The 22,263-nt window shown below is 46.1% G+C and overlaps 1 protein-coding gene and 1 long non-coding RNA gene across 2 annotated transcripts; one reads left to right on the top strand and one right to left on the bottom strand.

Annotated features, from left to right (window-relative positions):
* On the top strand, positions 1-14,279 carry LOC137212732 (uncharacterized). Its single transcript, XR_010937601.1, has 3 exons — positions 1-303; positions 12,242-12,384; positions 13,989-14,279. It is a non-coding gene; the product is annotated as an uncharacterized lncRNA (long non-coding RNA).
* Positions 10,775-22,263, bottom strand: LOC137212729 (acetylcholine receptor subunit beta-like). Its single transcript, XM_067716470.1, is given in 14 exon segments — positions 10,775-11,313; positions 11,719-11,793; positions 12,652-12,826; positions 15,243-15,276; positions 15,279-15,608; positions 16,102-16,325; positions 19,236-19,445; positions 19,924-20,071; positions 20,437-20,545; positions 20,650-20,759; positions 21,306-21,350; positions 21,962-22,101; positions 22,187-22,244; positions 22,246-22,263. Coding segments are annotated over 14 exon segments (1,773 nt in total). The 3' UTR covers positions 10,775-11,216.

Genomic DNA, 22,263 nt, shown 5'->3' with positions numbered 1-22,263 from the left:
AGGTCTTCTGGCTTTGGGTTGGGTTTGGACATGGGGGAACCCTGCAGGGTGTTGGAAAGAGGGAGTAGTTAGGGTGAAGCACTGATTTCTCTGTTGCCTCCTTATACCTCTGCCTGGATGCAGCCCTCAACCAATGGTTTTCACTTCCTTTCCAGGTGGCCCTCTCTATGACTCTCTCCGTCCAGTTTTGGGGAACCACACTCTGTCCTTGCTCCTTTGGGTCCAAGGGTGGTCACCATGCTGTCACTAGCCTCAGAGTACCAAAGCAGCCCTATGGTTTCTCCACACCCAGCCCACATCTTGGTAAATAGCATTTTTATTCAACCCTCCTCAAATCATTCCAATTTCAGTGTCATCTATTTCTTCCTCACTGACATAGGTTTAGGTACCAGAAGTGGCTTCTGGTAATAGACCTTCCAAATGGGATTCTGGAATTGGGTTGCTCATATATTTTAGGAGCATAATAATGGCAGCTGCTGGCATCATGATTATTTAAATTGTCACCAATAGTAGGATGGCAGACTGTGTTGTATCAAGCCCTCCAGGTGATTCTTAATGGGCACTAAAATTTGAGAACCGCGGGATTCCAGCATATCCCGTGGCCATCTCTGATCTGTAGTGAATAGCCACCAGAGAGCTCTTAAGGACGCTGCCCTCCTCTCACGGCCCCATCAAAGCATGCCTTGGTAAAGGAAGTGTCCTCTGGCCTTGCCCAGGAGTGCAGTTAGGGATGGCTAGGCAGCTTGCACATAATAGATCCTTTTCAATAGACCCACTTCCCTGAGCCTTTAGACACCTTCCTAATGTCCCAGGGGAGTTCTGGCATTTCAACTTCATCAACTGCAGGCCTGTTTTAAAGCCTAGATTCCAATCAGCCAATCTAGCTAAATATTTGTCATCCCCAAGTACTTGTGCTAGTGCATTGAATCCTGAATTCTGGATAAGCACATTCATGCCAATGAATTTAACCAACTGAGTCTTGTATGTTATTATCCTCTTACAATCCACTCCTACACATGCACCCCAAACTCTTCTCCAAATTGAGTGAGCGGGGGGACATTCCAACACTTCCAGCTGAAGGGACTCCTGTCTGTCCTTCCCTCTGCTTCAGGACCTATTATCTTGTAAGAAAATATGTTTAGGAGCCTGGGGTCTGGAGTCAACCAGACATGGATTTAAGTACTGTATTTGTCATTTACTGATTATATGATTTGGAGCAAATTGCTTACCTCTCTGAGCCTCTAAGAGGAACTGATTGCTAATTATTACCTCATTGTGATGTTCTGAGAACCTAATAAGATAATGAGTGCATGCAAAGTGCTCAGGCCTGTGCCGATAATTTCAATTTTGAAAAATTTTTATGTTCATTGAAGTATAGTTAATTTACAATGTTGTGTTAGTTTCTGGTATATATCAAAGTGATTCAGTTTTATATATATATATATGTGTGTGTGTGTGTGTGTGTATTTTTCATATTCTTTCCCGTTACAGTTTATTACAGGATATTGAATGTAATTCCTTGTGCTGCACAGTAGGACCTTGTTTATTTATTTTACATATAGTAGTTTGTATCTGCTAATCCCAAACTCCTAATTTATCCTTCCCCCACACCCTTTCCCCTTTGGTAACAACGTTTGTTTTCTATGTCTGAGTCTGTTTCTGTTCTGTAAATAAGTTCATTTGTATCATATTTTAGATTCTACATATAAGTGATATCATATGGTATTTGTCTTTCTCTTTCTGACTTACTTCACTTAGTATAATCTCTAGGTCCATCCATGTTGCTGCAAATGGCATTATTTCATTGTTTTTTATGGCTGAGTAAAATATATATATATATATTTATTTATATATAAAGGAGGAAGAGAGCAACCAAATCAATAAACAAATCTACCAATGATAATAAACTCTAAATACTAAACTAACTTAAACATAAAACCAGAAGCAAATTAGATGCAGAAAGCAAACCCCAAGTCTACAGTTGCTCCCAAAGTCCACCTCCTCAATTTGGGATGATTCGTTGTCTATTCACGTATTCCACAGATGCAGGTACATCAAGTTGATTGTGGAGATTTAATCCGCTGCTTCTGAGGCTGCTGGGAGAGATTTCCCTTTCTCTTCTTTGCTCGCACAGCTCCAGGGGCTCAGCTTTGGATTTGGCCCTGCCTCCGCGTGTAGGTCGCCGGAGGGCGTCTGTTCTTCGCTGAGACAGGACGGGGTTAAAGGAGCAGCTGATCGGGGGCTCTGGCTCACTCAGGCCGGGGGGAGGGAGGGGCACGGAGTGCGGGGCGGGCCTGCGGCGGTAGAGGCCGGCGTGACGTTGCACTAGACTGAGGCGTACCGTGCGTTCTCCCGGGGAAGTTGTCCCTGGATCCCGGGATCCTGGCAGTGGCGGGCTGCACAGGCTCCCCGGAAGGGAGGTGTGGATAGTGACCTGTGCTCGCACACAGGCTTCTTGGTGGCGGCAGCAGCAGCCTTAGCGTCTCATGCCCGTCTCTAGGGTCCGCGCTTTTAGCCGCGGCTCGTGCCCGTCTCTGGAGCTCCTTTAGGCGGTGCTCTGAATCCCCTCTCCTCGCGCTCTCCAAGACAATGATCTCTTGCCTCTTCGGCATCTCCAGACTTTTCCCCGGACTCCCTCCCGGCTAGCCGTGGCGCACTAGTCCCTTCAGGCAGTGTTCACGCCGCCAACCCCAGTCCTCTCCCGGCGCTCTGACTGAAGCCCGGGCCTCAGCTCGCAGCCCCGCCCGCCCCGGCGGGTGCGCAGACAAGCCTCTCGGGCTGGTGAGTGCCGGTCGGCACCGATCCTCTGTGCGGGAATCTCCCCGCTTTGCCCTCCGCACCTCTGTTGCTGCGCTCTCCTCCGTGGCCCCGAGGCTCCCCCGCTCCGCCACCCGCAGTCTCCGCCCGCGAAGGGGCTTCCTAGTGTGTGGAAACTTTTCCTCCTTCACAGCTCCCTCCCACTCGTGCAGGTCCCGTCCCTATTCTTTGTCTCTGTTTTTTCTTTTTTCTTTTGCCCTACCCAGGTACGTGGGGAGTTTCTTGCCTTTTGGGAGGTCTGAGGTCTCCTGCCAGCTTTCAGTGGGTATTCTGTAGGAGGTGTTCCACGTGTAGATGTATTTCTGATGAATCTGTGGGGAGGAAGGTGATCTCCACGTCTTACCCTTCCGCCATCTTGAAGGTCATATATATATATACACACACACACACACACACACACACACCACATCTTCTTTATCTCTTCATCTATTGATGGACACTTATGTTGCTTCCGTATCTTGGCTATTGTAAATAGTGCTGCTATGAGCATTGAGGTACATGTACCTTTAAGAATTGGAGTTTCTTTCCAGATATGTGCCCAGGAGTGGGATTGCTGGATCATATGGCAACTGTATTTGTAGTTTTTTAAGGAACCTCCATACTGTTCTCCATAGTGGCTGTATCAGTTTACATTCCCACCAACAGTGTAGGAGGGTTCCCTTTTCTCCACACCCTCTCCAGCATTTGTTATTTGTAGACTTTTAAACTATAGCTGTTCTCACCAGTGTGAGGTGATACCTCACTGTGGTTTTGATTTGCATTTCTCTGATAATTAGCGCTGTTGAGCATCTTTTCATGTGCCTATTGGCCATCTGGATATCCTATTTGGAGAAATGTCTATTTAGGTCTTCCACCCATCTTTTTTTTTTTTTTTTTTTTTTTTTTGCGCTCTATCCCTTGATCTGTATTCTGAGGTTGCACTATTTTACAAGAATGTTTATTTCAGGGCTTCCCTGGTGGTGCAGTGGTTGAGAGTCCACCTGCCGATGCAGGCGACACGGGTTCGTGCCCCGGTCCGGGAGGATCCCACATGCCGCGGAGCGCCTGGGCCCGTGAGCCATGGCCGTTGAGCCTGCACATCCGGAGCCTGTGCTCCGCAACGGGAGAGGCCACAACAGTGAGAGGCCTGCGTACCGCAAAAAAAAATAAGGGGGCAGAAAAAAGGTGCTAGGAAAGGACTTAGAGGGCATTTAGCCGTTTCAATTGGGCTTTAAAGATTGATTAGCATTTTCCATCAGGTAAAGAAGGGGAGGGATGAAGGCCCTCAGGCAGCAAAGCTCAGAAGGTGTTGGCACACGGGAAGCCCTCTGCTGTGTGACTTAGGAGAGGGTACAAGAGGAGAAGGAGGAAGAGAAAATATTTTGGATTCAGATAGGAGGGTCTTGAGTGCCATGCTAGGGAGCATGGCTATGCTGGGGAGATGGGGAACCATCCCAGAGGGTCTCTGAGCACAGGGGTACCATGATGAGACTCTCCTAGAGACGGCAGCCATCAGGGTATTAGCTAATGACTTTTTTTTCTCCTCCTCCCATTGGGAACGCCTAGTCTTCAAGAACATATTTATTTTCCTTCTACCCTGGGGTTTGTAATCAAACACGAATTTAATCTGCCTAAACACACATACCACAGAAGCAAAGTTTCTGTTTTATCCAAAGAAGACTGTAATCAGGCATTCACACTCCTTCAGCTCTCTGGGTGTTTCTTTTTATCCTCTTTGAAATAAACATTCTTTTTTTTTTCTTTTTTTCTTTCTGGCTTACATTGGGTTTTCTTTTTTTCTTTCTGGCTTACATTGGGTTTGGCTTCACAGATTTCATAGGGAACCAAACTTGCTCTGAAATGGATGGCTGATGACCTTCCAGCTCAAGCCCTCCTACTTCTACTCTAGAAAACAGATTCATCCTTCTGGTCATGCTCTGGACCAGCATATAGTAAAAAATGAATACTTACCAATGATCCAAGGAGCCTAAAAAGACATAAGGGTTCTCCTCTGTGGGAAGATTATCATGTAATTGATTTTCCAAGCCAGACAGGGGTGAGGCAGAATTGTCCTGGGCAAACTGAGGTGTGCGGTCTCCCTACCCACTGGGGTCTTAGCATTTTGCCTGTTGTTGCATTGCTAATTCAGGTGTTTATAGTTTTTAGTTTCTGCTGTCCTCTCTTTGGGGGAGACTCCCAGGATGAATGCCTGAGGCTGCCCCTTCCCACGACTAAATAAAAAATGCAGGCAGAAAAAGCTTTGTATTTGGCACACCCTGGTGCAGTGGCCAAAGAGACGGAAGTTCTTCTGTCCACAGGCGAGTGGACCCAAATTTGATTCGGTAACAGATTTTCCTCCTAATTCAATGTAATCCCAATTAAAATCCGAGCCAGAATTTTGTGGAGATTGATAAGCTGATTCCTTTTAAAGGAGAAATAAGAAACCTAAAATAGTTAAGACAACTTTTAAAGAAGAACGAAGTTGCAGGACTTACACTCCCAGATGATAACAGTTTTTAGAAAGCAGTAGTCATTATGACATGGTGCCGCTGTTCCAAGAGTGGATGATATGCCAGGGAACAGATTAAAGAGTGCAGAAATAGAACCATACATACATTGATATTGGATATAACCTAAGTTTGCACTGTGGACTAGTTAAGAAAAAGTACTCTTTTGAATAACTGATGCTGAACCAATTGGATATTTATATGGAAAAATAAAATCTTGATCGCTAACTTTCAGCATACCCGAAAATCAAGTTAAGGTGGATTGTAGTTGTAAATGTGAACAACAAAAAATAACTGTTTTTGAAGATAATGTAAGAGAATAACTTTGTGCTGTCTGCTTAAAAAAAGTTTTCTTTAACAGAAAACAAAAGCACTAACCATAAAGGAACATATTGATAAATGGACTATTTTAAAATTAGGAAGCTGTATTTCCTGTTAGGAAGGTCAACAAGACGGGGGTTCCCCTTCCTAGCTTCTCCCTATCCAATACACAATGCAAAGCCTGAAACTAACCCTAGCCACTGAGGTCTCTTTGCCATTCCCCAATCCCTCTGGACTTTTCCTTATCTGAGGCCTTTGCTCTAAGTATCCCCCTCCTTGGATGCTCTTAACCCCATCTCTCTCTGGTAAATCAGCAAAGGCCTATCTTGGGCCAACTATCCTCTGGCCTCTGCCCAGTGATACTCATTAGTGCATGATGAGGAGGTCCTGATGGGGGTGCTGAGTCTCTTTTACCACCGTTATGGCACCCTCCACAGTGCCAGCATTGCGCCAAGCACACAGTGGCACTCAGTAGACAATGCTGAATTGAAATACATTTCTCTCCCAAGAGATATATACAGAGAAGCTCCAACTCAATGGGGTTAAAAACTAGGCTCTGATCTACTTACTCACTGAAGATTGAGACAGAAATTTCTCTTAGGCCAATTAATTACATTTGAACCTGTTACCTAAGAACAATTCAACACATGTGTACAGCACCCTGATCCTGTATCTCTCTAGTTACCTACATCTTGGTCTTTGTAAGCCCTTCCATGGAAATCAATCAATCAATCAAATCAAATCAGGAAGCTGTATCATCAAAAGGCAAAACAGGAGTGAAAAATAAAATAACAGATTATGAGAAGATATTTCAATTCACATGTCTGTCAAAAGATTCCTATTCAGAATGTAGAAAATACTTCTACAAATTCATAATACAAAGACAGGCAATCTGAAAATAGACAAGATCCAAATCTAAACAATCTAAACATGGGCAAAGGATATGAAGTGGACCTTCATAAAAGAAGATATCTAATAAACATTTAAATAGATGTTCAACCTCATCTGTCAGAGTAAAATGCAAATTTAAACCATAAGTATGTGGAATTATACGCATAATCATTATGGCTAACTTAAAAAGAATGACAGTACCCAGTGTTGAAATACCAAATATGGAATAACTCAAACTCTCATACATTGCTGGTAGGAGTGAGTGTAAACTGCTGACATAACTCTGGAAAATATTTAGCCATATCTGGAAAGGTGTTTGGTGGTTGAGCATATGCTTAATATATACATGTCCTATCATCCATGTGTGTATATCTATCTATCTACCTATCTATCTATCTCTATCAATCTTTCTATCCATCTATCTACCATCTATCTATCCATCTATCTTTATCTATCTGTCTATCTATCTATCTATCTATATGTACCATCTACCTGTAAAACCTCAAGTTCACACTGATACCTCCAATTGCAGTCCAACACCACAGGGTTTTTCTAGCTTCCAACATTCCATATTTTTCTATGGAAGCTTCTCCAACAGTAAGGGAGATGGCTTCCATTATCTTCAATACATTTACTTATTTGCTGAATCCTTCTTTAGGTCACCATTCTCCTAGCTACGTGGCTAACTCAGTCCTCATCCGGTTGACCCTGACTTGTGGGCTGACCTATTGAACCCAGTTCTACCAAACATGCTGGTTGAGTCCACAGTCTTGGCCCCAGCCCTGGTCCCAAAGAACATACTGGGTGAGTCCCTGATCTTGACCCCAGCCCCAGCCTTGGTAAACACACCAAACAAATGCCCAGCTAAATCCCTGGCCCTGAGCCAGCGAAATTGCCTGTTGAAATCCAGGCATTGGCTGGGAGAAGGAGAACAAATATTGACTGCATAAAACAATGAATCAATAAGGCAGAGCCTGAGATGAGATCTTCTCTCATACATAGCTCCTTTGGGAAGTGACCCCGAGATCATGACTGAGAGGCAGCCGAGTGAGACGGAAAAGGAGGAGGAATGAACAGAAGCATGCAGAATAAGGTCGGTATAGTGGGCGATGGGGATAGCTTCTCCCGAACTGACTGACATGCCTGTAGAATGGCTCCCAGAATCAGCTGCTGGAAGGAAGGGTGGCAGAAGCATTTAAGCATCTGCCTTCCACCCTGCATTGGTGGAAAGTTGTCACCCAGAGTGTTCACTGCCCCGCCCTTGTGAGCCTCAGGCAAATGTGCAGGCTGAGCCAACCCCTGACCTGAGATGACACCCAAGGAGGAGCCTGTGTGCAGAAAGCAAGAAGTGAGGAGACACAGAGCAGTTGTTGAGAGAGTGAAATGAGTCCAAGCCCGCAGCAAGCTCCCTGCCCGAGCCCAGGGTGAAATCAGAGGAGAGCCCAAGAGGATGCTTGTCAGCTTCAAGTGACCTCACCAGTTCTTTGCCCCCAGTTGACAAGGGAATGAATTGTGCTCACAGATATGAACCCATTCGTGGAAGGATGTGTTTTTCTTTTTCTAAAAAAACTTTTAAATTTATATTGGGGTAGAGCCAATTAACAATATTGTGATAATTTCAGGGGCACAGCAAAGCGACTCAGCCATACATATACATGTAACCATTCTCCCCAAACTCCCCTGCCATCCAGGCTGCCACATAACATTGAGCAGAGTTCCCTGTGCTATACAGTAGGTCCTTGTTGGTTATCCATTTTAAATGTAGCAGTGTGTACATGTCAGTCCCAAACTCCCTAACTATCCTTTCCACCCCACCCTTCCCTCTGGTAACCATAAGTTCATTCTCTAAGGTCTGTGAGTCTGTTTCTGTTTTGTAAATACGTTCATTTGTATCATTTCTTTTTAGATTCTGCATACAAGGCATATCATATGATATTTCTCTTTCTCTGCCTAACTTACTTCACTCAGTATGACAATCTCTAGGTCTATCCATGTTGCTGCAAATGGCATTGTTTCATTCTTTTTAGTGGCTGAGTAATATTCCATTGTATATATGTACCACATCTTCTTTATCCATTCCTTTGTCGATGGACATTTAGGTCGCTTCCGTGCCTTGGCTTGTAAACAGTGCTGGGGTGCATGTATCCTTTCAGACAACGTTTTTCTCTGGATATATGCCCAGGAGTGGGATTGCAAGGTCATATGCTAGCTCTATTTTTATGGGGATTTTCAAAACATTAATATCCAAGTTAAGGCACATAAACATCAACAATTTAAATAAGATGACATATCACTTAACACATTTATGTTTAATGTCATTCATAAAGTTCATTGTGATTTGAAATACAACGACATAATCCCAGAGTACCTCTGGGTAATGCTCGGGGAAAACAAATGGATTGTGTCTTGTGCTGTGGCCTGGTGCCAGTTTAGGGTGAGTCTCTTGCCTTTGGAATTTAGGATTTGTGTCTAGGTGGTTCATGAAACCCTGGGCCCAGATCTCCAGAGGGAGCTTGACCTTGAGGCTGTGGAAGAGAGTGGTTAGAACTGGATGGAGCCTACTGTGGTTGGAAAGCACTCCTTTTGCCCAGCTGACATTTAGGTGCCTTATTTAGATGCCTGGGGTTTAGGTGTACTACCTTGGACTTCAATGGAAAGCTCATCTTCAGACAGGTTATATACCTGACTTGCAGGTGTTTGCCATTAGGCTGGGCTCCTGGCTGGCTCAGTGGTTTTAATTCTAGGCACTTTCTTCCTGGCCCTACCCTAGCCAACAGATGTGGCCAAGGTCCCAGGAGACATGGCTCCTAGAGCAGGAGAGAGTTTATGAGGTTGTCTGCCAGATCCTCTCACTTCCTGCCTGTGACACAGAACAACTTCCACTTTTGTATGGGGCATCTTAATGCCAGAGAGAGAAATTGACTTGCTGTAAGTGACTCAGAGAGTCAGGGTCAGTTCTGGGATCAGAGCCCAGAAACACTGCCTTGCTATGTTTCCATGTTTGTACTGGAATCATGGTATTTCTCCAACCAATGACAGCCCCCCTGGACTTGGGTCAGCAGGACAATAATCTTCTTTCCCTTAATGAGGGGTCTGGTCTTTGTGCCTTGGTACTGTGGGTCTCATGTCTGAAAAAGGAGCCAGCTATGCTCACGAAGTACAAGAGAATCTTGACCTTAAGAGGCTATTAAGGAAAGGAGATTCCATGCCTTCAAATGGATTTTGCAAATTCTTGAGATTGGGGGCTGAGGGTATAGTGATAGAGATGAATTCATTCTGTGTCTCAAGGGTGCAAGCCCTGTAGATATTGGTTTGCAAGATTATAAGAGAAGGGTCTGTGTCTTGGTCAATTATTCTCAACCTTCTACAACATTTAACCTATCACTCTTTCTGGCCCATTCTTCCTCACTTCATCTCCACTCCCACCCTGTACCATTTATGTCCCCATCATTTCCCCTGCACCATGGCAGCAGCCTGCTCTCAGGCCTCTATCTCTCACACTCCATCCTGTACTCAGATACTAGGTTATTCTTCCTGATGCTCGCCTCTGAATGTGATATTCTCCTTCTCTCCTATTTCAAAACTTTCGGTGCATCTCTATTACCTGCTGACTTCCCAATCTGAAATTCAAGAGCCCCTACAACCTGGCTCCAACCTGCATTTCTAAAACTCTGACTCCTCTTTCTTCCCAGAGCCCAGCCAGATGGGATTCCTTCCTCTGGCCCCCTCCCCTCATCTCCCTCCTGTATCAGTTCTGAAGAATCCTTTCATTTCCCATCATATTCCAATCTCTCAAGACCGGTCCTGTTGAAGGCTCATCTCCAGTAAAGAACCTTAAGTGGACCTCTAAGTTATAGACATCTAGTTTCCTGTTAGACTCAGTTTCATTTCTGGGACATTACTCTGGGTTTGAGAATTAATCAGATGGAGAAAACCTGGGGCTATGGAGAAAAGTTTGCAGACTGTTGCAAGAGATCAAGAGAGAGACCAGGCAAAGGTAAGTGTGGAGAGAAAAGCAATAGGAATCTAGATTCTATTAAATAAGGGCAGGTGATTTAGGGACTGGAGCCACAGGGCTAGAACAGTCTGGTCTGGTCCTTCTAGGTTCTCCGTAATCCTCAGCTGAGTCCAAAAGACTCAAGTTAGAGGATGATCCTCACACCCCCAATTGTCACTCACTGCTGCCATTTTCTCCCTTCCTGCCAAATGTTACCCCATGAAAAATAAGACCAAGTAGTTTAAAATTATATAGATTTTTTTCTTTGAAAATACCATAGTCATTTAATAACATTAATTTCCATCACAATACTACATAGCACACACCGACTTACAGGAGCACTGATTTCCTAAGAATCCAAAGGTGTTCACTCTGATGATCAGTGGAAGGACCTCAGGATACTACAGGCAGGTAGGAGGGAGAACAGTGCCATCTTACCATGAGCTTAATGGAGCTCACAAAGGAAAACTCATCACCAGATGTTGTGTTTTTACATTCATTAGGATTTATGGCAGATAAAGTTAAAACATCAATAACTTAAATATAATTATTGTTTAAGAAACTATGTGTTTTAAATTATTAAACAAAGAACCTCTTTTTGGACATGATAATAAAATAATACAGCTGGGGAAGGGTGGGGGGAAATAAATAAGATTTTCCAGGGCTCTGACTGTCTCTCAGTCCAGGTACGAAGGTTCAAGCCTTCAGGGCTTGGGGCTTTCGATCCAGGAGTTTATGGAATTCTGGACCCACTTCTGCTTGGGGTCAGCACAGACCTCCTTGTCCGCTTTGGTCTTGAAGCTGTGGGGAAAAGAGGGCACAGTTAAATGGAGTGTCTTGAGGATTTTGCCCAGGAGCTTGGCCCGTTGGCCCCTGGACATGATTAGCCCTTGCTCCCTGGGTGAGGAGCCTGGATGGGGACAGGAAGAAGGGGAAAAGGGAGGAAGAGGCCTCTCTTCCAGAAAGGAAGTTCTGTTGCTACTGCTCCAGGGGAAGCCTTCCTTTAGCTCCTGGCTAAAGGAACTTGGATGATCTGACCAAGCTTCCAGAAGAGCCTGGAGTGAGTATGGATTCCTTCTCATGGGCTTCATTTGTCTATGGGGTAAAGGGTCCTTTGGATTAGATGGCATATTTATCTGACTCATTTGGAAGTATAGAACTCAGATAGAATGTTTGGCTGACGGTGCCCGGGCATGGTCCACTCACATCACAGCTTCCTGGGGACACCGGCTGTTGGTGTTTCTTGTGTAGCTGTCCAGCTTCTTGAAGGGGATCTTCTTACTGATCACAATAAAGCAGCAAGTGATTGGGATGGAAACTGAATCTGAAAAACACTTTGCAAAGCATCAGAGAGTTATAGTGTATTGTCAGCCTGCATTTGTAAGAGAAGAAGGAGAAGGTAGAAGACAAAGCAAATACACAAGTTCTAACTAAGACCTACCATTCCCTAGTTCAGAGCTTTAGTCCAGATCCCATAGATAAAATGTTATCTGTGAGTCAGTTTCCTATGCTGAACTATGGGGCCCCTCATTGTTGACTGCAGATGGCGAAATCTTGAGTAACAAGATTAATCCTTGTAGCGTGATTCGGAGGGTCTACAGATCCAAAACCTCTGACCCTGGGAAGGTAAGTTCTAAGACCTTGCTTCCCAGCTATTTGTCCCCATGGGCTTAGAGCCAACCTAAGTCACATGCTGAGATGCCTCTGGGTCCTTATCCTCCTTACACAGCCACCCTTCTGGGAGCTACCCTGGACTGTAATCCAACATTTGAAACCTCCAGCAAGAGTTTCTTCCTCTCTACTACTCCTGAAATGTCCTTCCTACCCACAATGAGAAATGGTTCTTCCTTCTGTGCCACATCTCCAAACAAGGTGAGGATTGTTGAGATAGCAGCTGCATTTCATGTCCCAAAGCTGGTGTTGAGAAAGATCGTGGAGCCTGGCTCCAGTGGCCTGGGCTTCTAGTTCTGGTTCTGCCTCTGACCAGTTGTGACATGCCAGCTCTTCTTAATTCCCCTCTGGATTTCATTCTCTCCATCTTTTTAATGTAGGCTATGCAGCAAGCATGGGATGACTCATGCCAGGTATTAGTACCTGGGGTAGTTAAAATGTTAAGGCTTAAGAAGAGAGGAGACTTACCTGGCTGAGCCAGCACCTGGGTGCTGAAGACAGCTGCTGTGAGCAGCAGACACAGAAGTGCTGCAGAGACCTTCATACCGGAGGGTGAGCACGGGAGCTTCAGCCTGAGAGCTGGAGGTTTCTGAGTTGGTCTCAGCTTCTCTGCAACTCTGGCTCCTCTGGCTGATCTGCCTGCCTTTTATAGAGAGCAGAGCACATGGGCAGGGTCATGTCTAAGGAAGGATAAAATAGGCCCCTAAATGTGGTGAGTAGGTACCAGATCCTGGTGGTGATTTCCAAATACCGAGAAAAGGAAGTCGTGCAGTTTCCATCATTTGTTTAGATGGTGGGGCAGTGGTGGAAGGGTATGTGGTTATGCCCAGTAAAGTGTAGGAAGTGACCTTATTGGCCTATGAAGGGCTCTGATTTCTTTGAAATGGAACATGATCTGTTGGAAAGGAAGAGTAGAAGCTGAGTTCCTAACAGAGTGAAGAGAACCAGTGCCTGACCCTCCCCATGTCCCGGGAGGTCTGGGATGGGGCCCTAAGGCTTTGCCTGGTCTCTTTATCAGATTTGTGTCCCTGCCATCCTAAATCAGTCAGGCTCCTTTAGAACCTCATACAGGTAGCTTGATAGAACCTTAGCAGAACGATAGAATCCAGGAATCTTCAAGTCTTAATGCCCTGGAATGTTCTGTTGTGTAGCCTAAGAACTGGGCAGCAAATACCGATCTTTTAGGGTAGTGATTTCCAAATATTTTATCTAGACACTAAAGTTTCTTTCCAAGTGAAATGATATGCGGAAGCCCAATATATCATGCAGATTCAGGTAGAATGGGTCTGTTTGAAAAGGGTCTTTTGCTTTTGGTGTCAAACCTTTTGCCCATTAAAAAAAATTTCTTTTTTCTTACAGTTGACTTTAAGAAGTTCTTTGTATATTTTGTATTCAAGTCCTTTACCAGATATATGCATTGCAAATATTTTCTCCACAGGCTGTAGCTTATATTCTTAACAATGGCTTTCATAGAGCAGAAGTTTTAAATTTTAATAAAGTCCAATTTATCAATGTTTTTTCTTTCATAGATGTTGCTTTTGGTATTATAGCTAAAATCGCATCATCAAACCCAAGTTTGCATATCACCTTTTCAATGAATATTTCCAGATTGTCCACAAATCATTCAATATTCTCCAATAATCTTGAATGTTAAAGACTCCACAGGAGTCCATATATAAAGGCACCATAATTAATTGAAGAACTTCAGTTGGGAATTATATAATTTCCATTTTTTCACAATCATAAACAATAATTATGAGAAAACTGATGTAATATTTTCATAATGTCTCCATTCAATTCCATAGCTAAGGGATTAATCAATCAAAATGTGTGGATAGAGATACACCAGAAATACATCTACACGTGGAACAACTCCTACAGAACACCTACTGAACGCTGGCAGAAGACCTCAGACCTCCCAAAAGGCAAGAAACCCCCCCCCCCCACGTACCTGGGTAGGGCAAAAGAAATGCAATGCTGTGATTGATTAGTGATGTCTGCCATGGGTACAGCAATAGAAAGTGGTACTACCTATGTAACATAGTTGCTATTCCTGGATTAAATAATATTTAAACTCTAATTTAATTCATTAATGATTGTTTGCAAAGTATCTAGTCAGAGACAAGAGAAGCTAGCAGGCCTGGCAGAGAAGCTTCTTAGCTGTCAGCCCTAGGAAAGGCAGAATAGCATAGTGGTTAAAATTCTGAATTTGGATACTATGAACACTAGTTAATATCTGTATCAGAGAAAGCACAAGTTATATAACTTCTTTGTACTTCAAATTCCTTACCTATTCTTTATTTATGTGGAAATGGGGTTTACTGTGAATATTAAATTATCTGATACCCAAAACTTGCTTTGCAGTGTGAGTAGCATATGGCAAGTGATCAATAAGCTAGCTGTCATCAATAGTCAAATAAGAAGGGTATGGTGTCTAGGACATGCTAGGAAGGGACCCAGAGTGTGGTTCTTGGTCTCTTGTACAAGTTCTCTCTGAAATTGCTTCCAAACAAAGATATGTGGTAGGGATAGACCTCTGGGAATATCTGTGCTATAGGTGAGGAAAGAAAAAGAGTCTCCCAGAAGCAGAGAAGTGCAGTCCTGGGATCCTGCCATGAACCAGAAGAGTGGGCCCCAGAGGAGATGGGGGTCAGACTCCAAGCCTGACACACCAAGGGGCACCAAGGTCTTAATTCTACAGGGAGCTCAGAGATCTCAAGTGGTAAGTCACTTTGATTATGAAATTTCCCTCTCTTGTTTTGTTTTTAAACTGAATTCGAGAAATCCCATCATAAAAGTTAAAACGAAACTTTAGGTCATGCAAGTTCAGCAGCTGTTTTTTTCCAGCAGCTTGGCTGTGCTGTTTAAGGAAGTGTTCATTCTGCCCTCTCTCTTTCTTTTCTCCTCCGTGTCTTCCCAATGAGCATCTTCGTAACGCAGTTTTGACAAGTCAGCTATGGCTCAGTGGCTGTGAAGGGGCACCTGAGGTCAGAAACAACCTCTGTGAATAGAGGGTCAGAAATGGGTACCCTGCGGTGGAAATAGATCTGGATTCTTACACGGTTCTTTTTTTCTTTCTTTTTTTTTTTTTTTTTTGCGGTACGCGGGCCTCTCACTGTTGTGGCCTCTCCCGTTCCGGAGCACAGGCTCCGGACACGCAGGCTCAGCGACCATGGCTCACGGGCCCAGCTGCTCCGCGGCATGTGGGATCTTCCCGGACCGGGGCACGAACCCGTGTCCCCTGAATCGTCAGGCGGACTATCAACATCATTTGGTGGCTTGCGGATGAAACATTCATCTGTTCCCCGACCCCAGCCACTTCGTGGAGAATCTCTGAGAGGTATAGGAGGTGGCTCCGGTATCTGGTCTCTCTCAGGTTTGGGTCTCTTCAGACCCAGATACAGAGGGAGTTTGTGGATAAAGATCTGCAGAGTAGAAGAAGAGGCGTATTGGAGGGGGCTCTTATGCTCTCAGACCAGAAGGGAAGCCGCCAACCACCCCCACGGCACGTGCCCATTCCTGCGCATGCGTCCATGCGTCCCACAGATGAAATGCAACTACACAGCCCAAGAGTTCTTAAGTGGGTTAGGAGACATCCTGACTGGAAAGAAAAGTTCTGAGGGCTTCAACCCTGATAGTACCTCACCCTTAGAATGCTTCCTTGGGACCCACGATGGGCAGTATTGATGAAGAGAGTCTGGGATCTACGCAACGTCAATGATGGGAGGATAAAATTAATTGGGCAACATTTCAACACTCAAAGACCTTGGCACTTTGACACTCTACCAGGAGTTGTAGTTCTCCCTCAGGTCTGTGAAAGGGAAGGTTGAAGTTGGTGGGAGGGAGGAGCGATACCTGGACAAAAAGCCAAATACTAGGATTGAGAGTTAACACAGGTTGGAGAGGAGATCTTCTTACCTGACGGACCCAAAGGGGCATTTGGTGGGTGTAGGGTGAGCGAGGGTGTAGGTTGAGGTCTACGACGCTAAGGATGACTGAGAAGGTGACGAGGACCACGGTAAACATGAGGTATTTGATAATGACGGGGACAGACAGGGAGGTCTCAGGCACTTTGTCTGCCAGCAGCAGCAGGAACACAGTAAGGGTCAGCAGGGCAAAGATCGAGAGCCCCATCTTCTCTCCTTGGGGGACAGAGGGGAAGGCGAAAGGATTAGGCTTTGCCAGAAAGCAATCTCCCTGGCATAATCAGTGACCGTGTTTCCAGCCCACTCAAGGACAGGCTTTTGGAAGGGCCAACTGCATGCCTACATGCCTAACTCCTACATTTATACCTCCAACCTGGACTGATTCCCCTAAATTCCACACTTGTATCCACCTGCCTACTTAACCTCTCCATTTGGGTGTCCACTAGACATCTCGAACTTCACATGTCCAAAACTTAATTCCCTCACCACCGACTCCCGCCATAGTCTTCCTCAGTTCACAAATGACAACTCGATCTTTCCTGTGGCTCAGGCCAAATCCCTTTGAGTCATTCTCAGCTCTCCTCTCTCTCATCCCATATCCAATCCATACCAAACCCTGTTGGCTCTACCTTCAAAATATATCCTGAAACTGATGACTTATCACATCTACCACTACCATCCTGGCACAAGCCACCATTACCTCAGATATGAGTTATTATAAAGGCCTCCTCTTTGCTTCATCCTTTGCCCCCTGCTGACTGTTCTCAACAGAGCAGCCAGATTGACCCCGTTAAAATGTAAATCAGATCATAACACTCCAGTGGCTTCCCATCGCCTTTAGCATAAAAGTCCATACTGAAGTCTACAAGGCCTTCCCATTAGTTCTCTGACTACATCTCATACTGTTTTCTCTCTTGCTTACTTCATTCAGTTATTACTTCATTGGCTATTTCTTGAATATGCAAGGCACATGCCCACCTCAGATCTTTTTGCACTCACTGTTAACTCCTCCTGCTAATTTCTTCCCCCAGATATCTACCAGGGTCATTCTCTCACTTCCTTCAAGTCTTTGTTCAACTATTGATCAAACATTCCCTTTTTAGTGAGGCATTCACTGACCATCCTATTTTTAAATTGCAACCCCTGTGATAAACCATAGCGGAAAAGAATATGAAAAAATATATATATCTATAAATGAGTCACTTTGCTGTACAGCAGAAATGAAACACAACATTGTAAATCAACTATATTTCAATAAAATTGTTTAAATAAATAAATAAATTGCAACCCCTACCCCCATTCTCATCCTCCCCAAACCCTTTTCCCATTTTTCCTTCTTAGTAATTGACCTCTCCTAATATACTATCTGGGAATTCCCTGGTGGCACAGTGGTTAGGAATCCGCCTGCCAATGCAGGGGACGCGGGTTTGAGCCCTGGTCAGGGAAGATCCCACATACCGCGGAGCAACTAAGCCCGTGCGCCACAACTACTGAGCCTGTGCTCTAGAGCCCGCCAGCCACAACTACTGAGCCCACGTGCCACAGCTACTGAAGCTCACGCGCCTAGATTCTGTGTTCCACAACAAGAGGAGCCACCGCAGTGAGAAGCTCGTGCACTGCAACAAAAGTAGCCCCTGTTCACCACAACTAGAGAAAGCCCCCGCGCAGCAACGAAGACCCAACGCAGCCTTAATTAATTAATTAATTTTAAAAATAATAATATACTATCCAATGGGTTTATTTATTATGTTTGCTGACTGTCTCCCCACTAGAATATAAACTCCATGAGAGCAGGGATTTTTGTCTGTTTTATTCACTGATGTATTCCCAGTGCCTTGCACATTACAGATGTTCAACAAATATTGTTAAATGAGGGAGTGGACCAACCCCTGTAGCAGGAACTATATAGCAAATCGAAGGATCTAAAAATGAAACCAAGTATATAAGACTATGCCAGGTGACTGGTTATTACTGTGGCATACAACAGGCGCTGCAAACTTCATGGAAGCTATTGAAATAAGTAACTATTATGGTCTGTTCTACTTTAGTCCTGTAATATTGGGTTCCAAGATTTGCCTTGCTCCAGGAAGAAGGAGAAGTTACATGTGGAAGTGTGTTCTAGAGATGCATCACTCTCCTTCCCCAGACTGAGAGAGGGCTTGATTACAGAGAGAAGGAAAGCCTGTGTTTTTTGTTTGTTTTGTTTTGTTTTGTGTTTCAGGCCACAGCAGTGAAAGCCCAGAATCCTAACCACTAGGCTACCACGGAACTCCCAGGAAAGCATGTTCTGAATATAAGAGTTTAGGATATCAGTCTCTGAATCAGACTAGTACTAAGCAGGGTTGGAATAGCAACACTGCCTCTCTCTGTGTAATGTCAGGTGAATGACTTAAACTCACTTAGCCTCTGTGAAACGGGCAGACAATTCAGTACTTACCTCACAGAGTTGTGACGATTAGAACTGAGTTAACATATGTAACACATTATTTGTATTATCTTATAGCAAGTGCTCCAAATCAGAAGACTATACCTACACTTACACAAAGCTTACAGAGTACCAGGCATAGTTCTATTAACTCAGTTAATCCTCAATATAGTCCTATGTGGGAGGGACAACGACTGTCCTATTTCCAGATCAGGACACTAAGAGATTAAGGAATTTGCCCAAGGTTACTCTGTTAGCATATTGTGCTGTCTCCCAGAGAAATGTTGGCTATTATTTCCAAGGGACATAGGAGGTTAAGGGACTAGTAGGCGGCATTTGACAAGTGGGGGAGAGAGGATGCCAGGAATGGGGAAAGGGAAAGGAAGCGTTAGCTGAGCCTGGGAGTTTGTTGGTCAGAGGAGTGGCAGTTCCAAGGATGAGATCCTAGGATTCTGAAGGGAAGAGTTCAGAAGTTACTGGGTGCAGAGAAGTGAGCAGCAGAGGGGAGGTAGAGCTTGAGGTTGGAGGGGAAATCTGGATGCAGAGGCAAAGGCTCTTCCTGAAAGGAAAACCTGGGTGAGATTGCTGAGGCACAGTTCATGAAGGCTTGAGTTGGCAGGAAAACCTTCCCTGTTTTATGGGTGAAGAGCAAGAACCTGAGCTATTGGTAAGAAGGAGTGCTGGGCCCCTTCCCCTCTTACCTGCATCTGGTGGCAGGTAGAAGACGAAGATGGCCAGAAGAGTGATGAGGATGCATGGGGCAATGACGTTGACCAGGTAAAAGAGAGGCTTCCGGAGAATGATGAGGTAGAAGGTGACTTCTTCACGCCGCCTTTCCCCCCCTCCCCTAGGATCCACTGGAGGCTGCATTAGCCGAGAAGGCTTGTGAATAATCTCCCATTGACCATTCTTTTGGGTGGCGGAGGGGGGGAGAAGAGAAGGTGACACAGATGTGGAACCTGTCTTTGTTTGTGCCAGATACGGCTTTCTTTTCTTTTTTTGTTTTTGTTTTTGTGTGTGTGTGTGCCTCACTGCGCCACCGCGCTGCTTGTGGGATCTTAGTTCCCCAACGAAGGATTGAATCCGGGCCCTCAGCAGTGAAAGTGTGGAGTTCTAACCACTGGACCGCCAGGGAATTCCCAGATATGGCTTTCTCTGCCACATCCTAGAGCAGGGGGGACTGATGTAATATGGGGCCAGCTATGGTCCCTGGGCTGGACAGCCCATCTCTAATAAATTTGAGCAAGTCTCAATTTCCATAACCACAAAATATAGACAGTTACACCTATCTTGCTGAACCCACAGGGACTCACTGAGGGAATATATTTATCAGCCTGTCAGAAACTGGAAATCGTAAAGCCCATGGACATGGGAGCCAAGCCCACTCACCAATAAAGGTGCCTTCATGAATGTGCACTTCCTGCCGCTCCTGCCCATCGGGACCCAAGCCGGTCTGCAGACTGACTTCTGAGCTGTCATAGCTATAGGAACTGAACACCATGGTGCAGTTCTGCCAGTCAAAGGGGAAGTAGGTGACCTGGATGGAGTGGAGAGTTACTAGAGCTGCCAGAGAGCTGGTCAGGGCTGGGGGAGCTGGGGAGGTCACAGGGCAGACAGGGGTCAGAGGATATGGGGCACTAGGGACATAGGGACCACCAGGGGGAGATCACAGAGAAGTGGAGTCACAGAGGAATAAGAAGGTTATGTGGGGAGGTCATGGACAATGGAGGGGGGCGGTCACTGAGGAAGACTGGAAGTCAATGAAAGTGGACAGAGAAGATGAAACTCAACGGAAAATCAGAAGGGTAAGAGAGACGTGAGGGTCATGGGGATAATGGAGGAGGGATATCTGAGTGAGGGTTTCTAGGAGCGCCTTGAGCTTCCCAGGTGGGGCCCGGACACCTGGATGCTGCAGCTGCTGCGATAGATGCCCGGGGGCTGCCAGCGCACGGAGCCGTCGGAGGACACCATGACTCTGATGTCCAGAGCAACATCAAAATTTCCGTCGTTGCTGCCGGGAAAGAATCTTCTCATCTGGGATCAGGCCCCTCCCTCCGGAGGCCGCGCCCCTCCAGAGGCCCTGCCCCACCTCCCAGACTCTGGGAACATCCTTACTTGTTTAGGAGCACCACGTCTGATAGCCACACGGATTCGGCAGTGATGCAGAGTGAATTGATGCCCTCTTGCTCCTCAGGGTCCCAGCTCAGCCTGTAGTCAGTCCACTCCTAGGGAAGCAGAGGCTGAGGGGCCGTCTGGGGCTGGAGGCTGGAAGGAGTCTTGGGATGTGCTGAGGAAGCCCGGGCAGGGAATGCAAAGGAGGAGAGCCGCGCAGGCATGGTCTGTGGTTCTGGAGGCCGGGGCTCTGTTTAAGACTCCACCTGCACTCTTTGGGACCCTATCAACTAATTTCCCCTTCTCTCTCACCGGGCCCCAATTTATTCTTTCTGTAAAAACGAGGGGGTTGCACGCTAGCCTCTAAAACAGTGGCTTTCAAACTGCAGTTAACGACCCATTTCATAGGTCCGGAATCAAATGAGTGGCCCCAAACCAGTGTTAAAAAAAATTTAGAATGAAAAATGCATGGAATGCATCTCCCATAGCAAAGATAGGTATTGTTTCCTGAAGCTTCTGTTTCAGTTATAAATGTGTTTTCTGAGGTCGTGATGCAAAAAAAAAAAAAAAAAAAAAAAATCTTACTGGTCGGAACTTTCGAGGAAATTGTAAAGGCAGCGGGATGCCCGCCCTTTCCCACCCTGCGGGGGTCTCCGTACCAGGTCTAAGTAGACCTTTGTGCTCATCTCCTCATCCTTCTCGTCCTAGAAGGGAAAAGTTTAAAGGGTAGATATGATGTCAGTGTAGAGAAATGAGGGGCTCGGTGGGTAAACTCTCCCTGGAAACTCCCCTCTTTTTCTGAGTCGCACCCTCTTGGGTTCAAGCCCCACCTCCTATAAACTGCGTTGGCTTAAGCTCCGCCTCTATCTCGTAAACTTCCTGCTGGCCGTACAGCCAGCCAGTTCATTTACCAGTCCCGGCCCCGGCCGGAGTGAATCTCTGCCCGCTGTTGTTTATTGACCCTGTCCGGCACCAAGGTCCGCCCCAGCCTGTGACACCGCCTCAAGGTCCGCTCTCCGGCCTGTCCATCGAGGTCCGCTCTCCGGCCTGTCCATCGGCCCCAGCTCCACTTTGAGATCCGCCAGCAGGCCAGTTCATCATCCTACCCGGCTCAATCCTGGCCCGTCCAGCAGCCACGCCCACAGCTTGTCCATTGGTCCGATTTCGACCCAACCTCTACTAACGGCCCGTCAGTCACCCAGCCTGGCCTCGCCCCGGGCCCCGCCCCCAGTGGTCCCTGGGTTCCGCCCTGCCTAAAGCCACGCCCCCCAGCCGGCTAGTGGGCCAGGCCTCAACTCCCCGCGTGCGCCCTCACCAGGCTGATTAATTGCGCTAGGCTGAGACCAACGCTAACCCCGACGCGGTCTCCCACCTCCCGCGCCGGCCTCACCGAGCTATCATAGCCCGAGAAAAGTTTCTTGCGGAGTCGGCCCTCCGCCTCTGAGACGCGGGCGCCTGGAGGAGGAGAGAACTGAGTGAAGCCCTGGTGCCCGACCACGACCTCTGGCCCTGTCACTGCCCCTTTGACGCCCAGACTTACCCGAGGCGAACGGCGCCCCCAACGCCCACAGCAGCAGCAGCAGCAGGCAGCAGCAGCAGCAGCGCCCCTGGGGTCAT

This window comes from Pseudorca crassidens, chromosome 19, assembly GCF_039906515.1.
Source record: "Pseudorca crassidens isolate mPseCra1 chromosome 19, mPseCra1.hap1, whole genome shotgun sequence".
Lineage (NCBI taxonomy): Eukaryota > Metazoa > Chordata > Mammalia > Artiodactyla > Delphinidae > Pseudorca > Pseudorca crassidens.
Note: the sequence above shows the minus strand (reverse complement) of the source record. Positions and strands in the feature narration are given on the sequence as shown.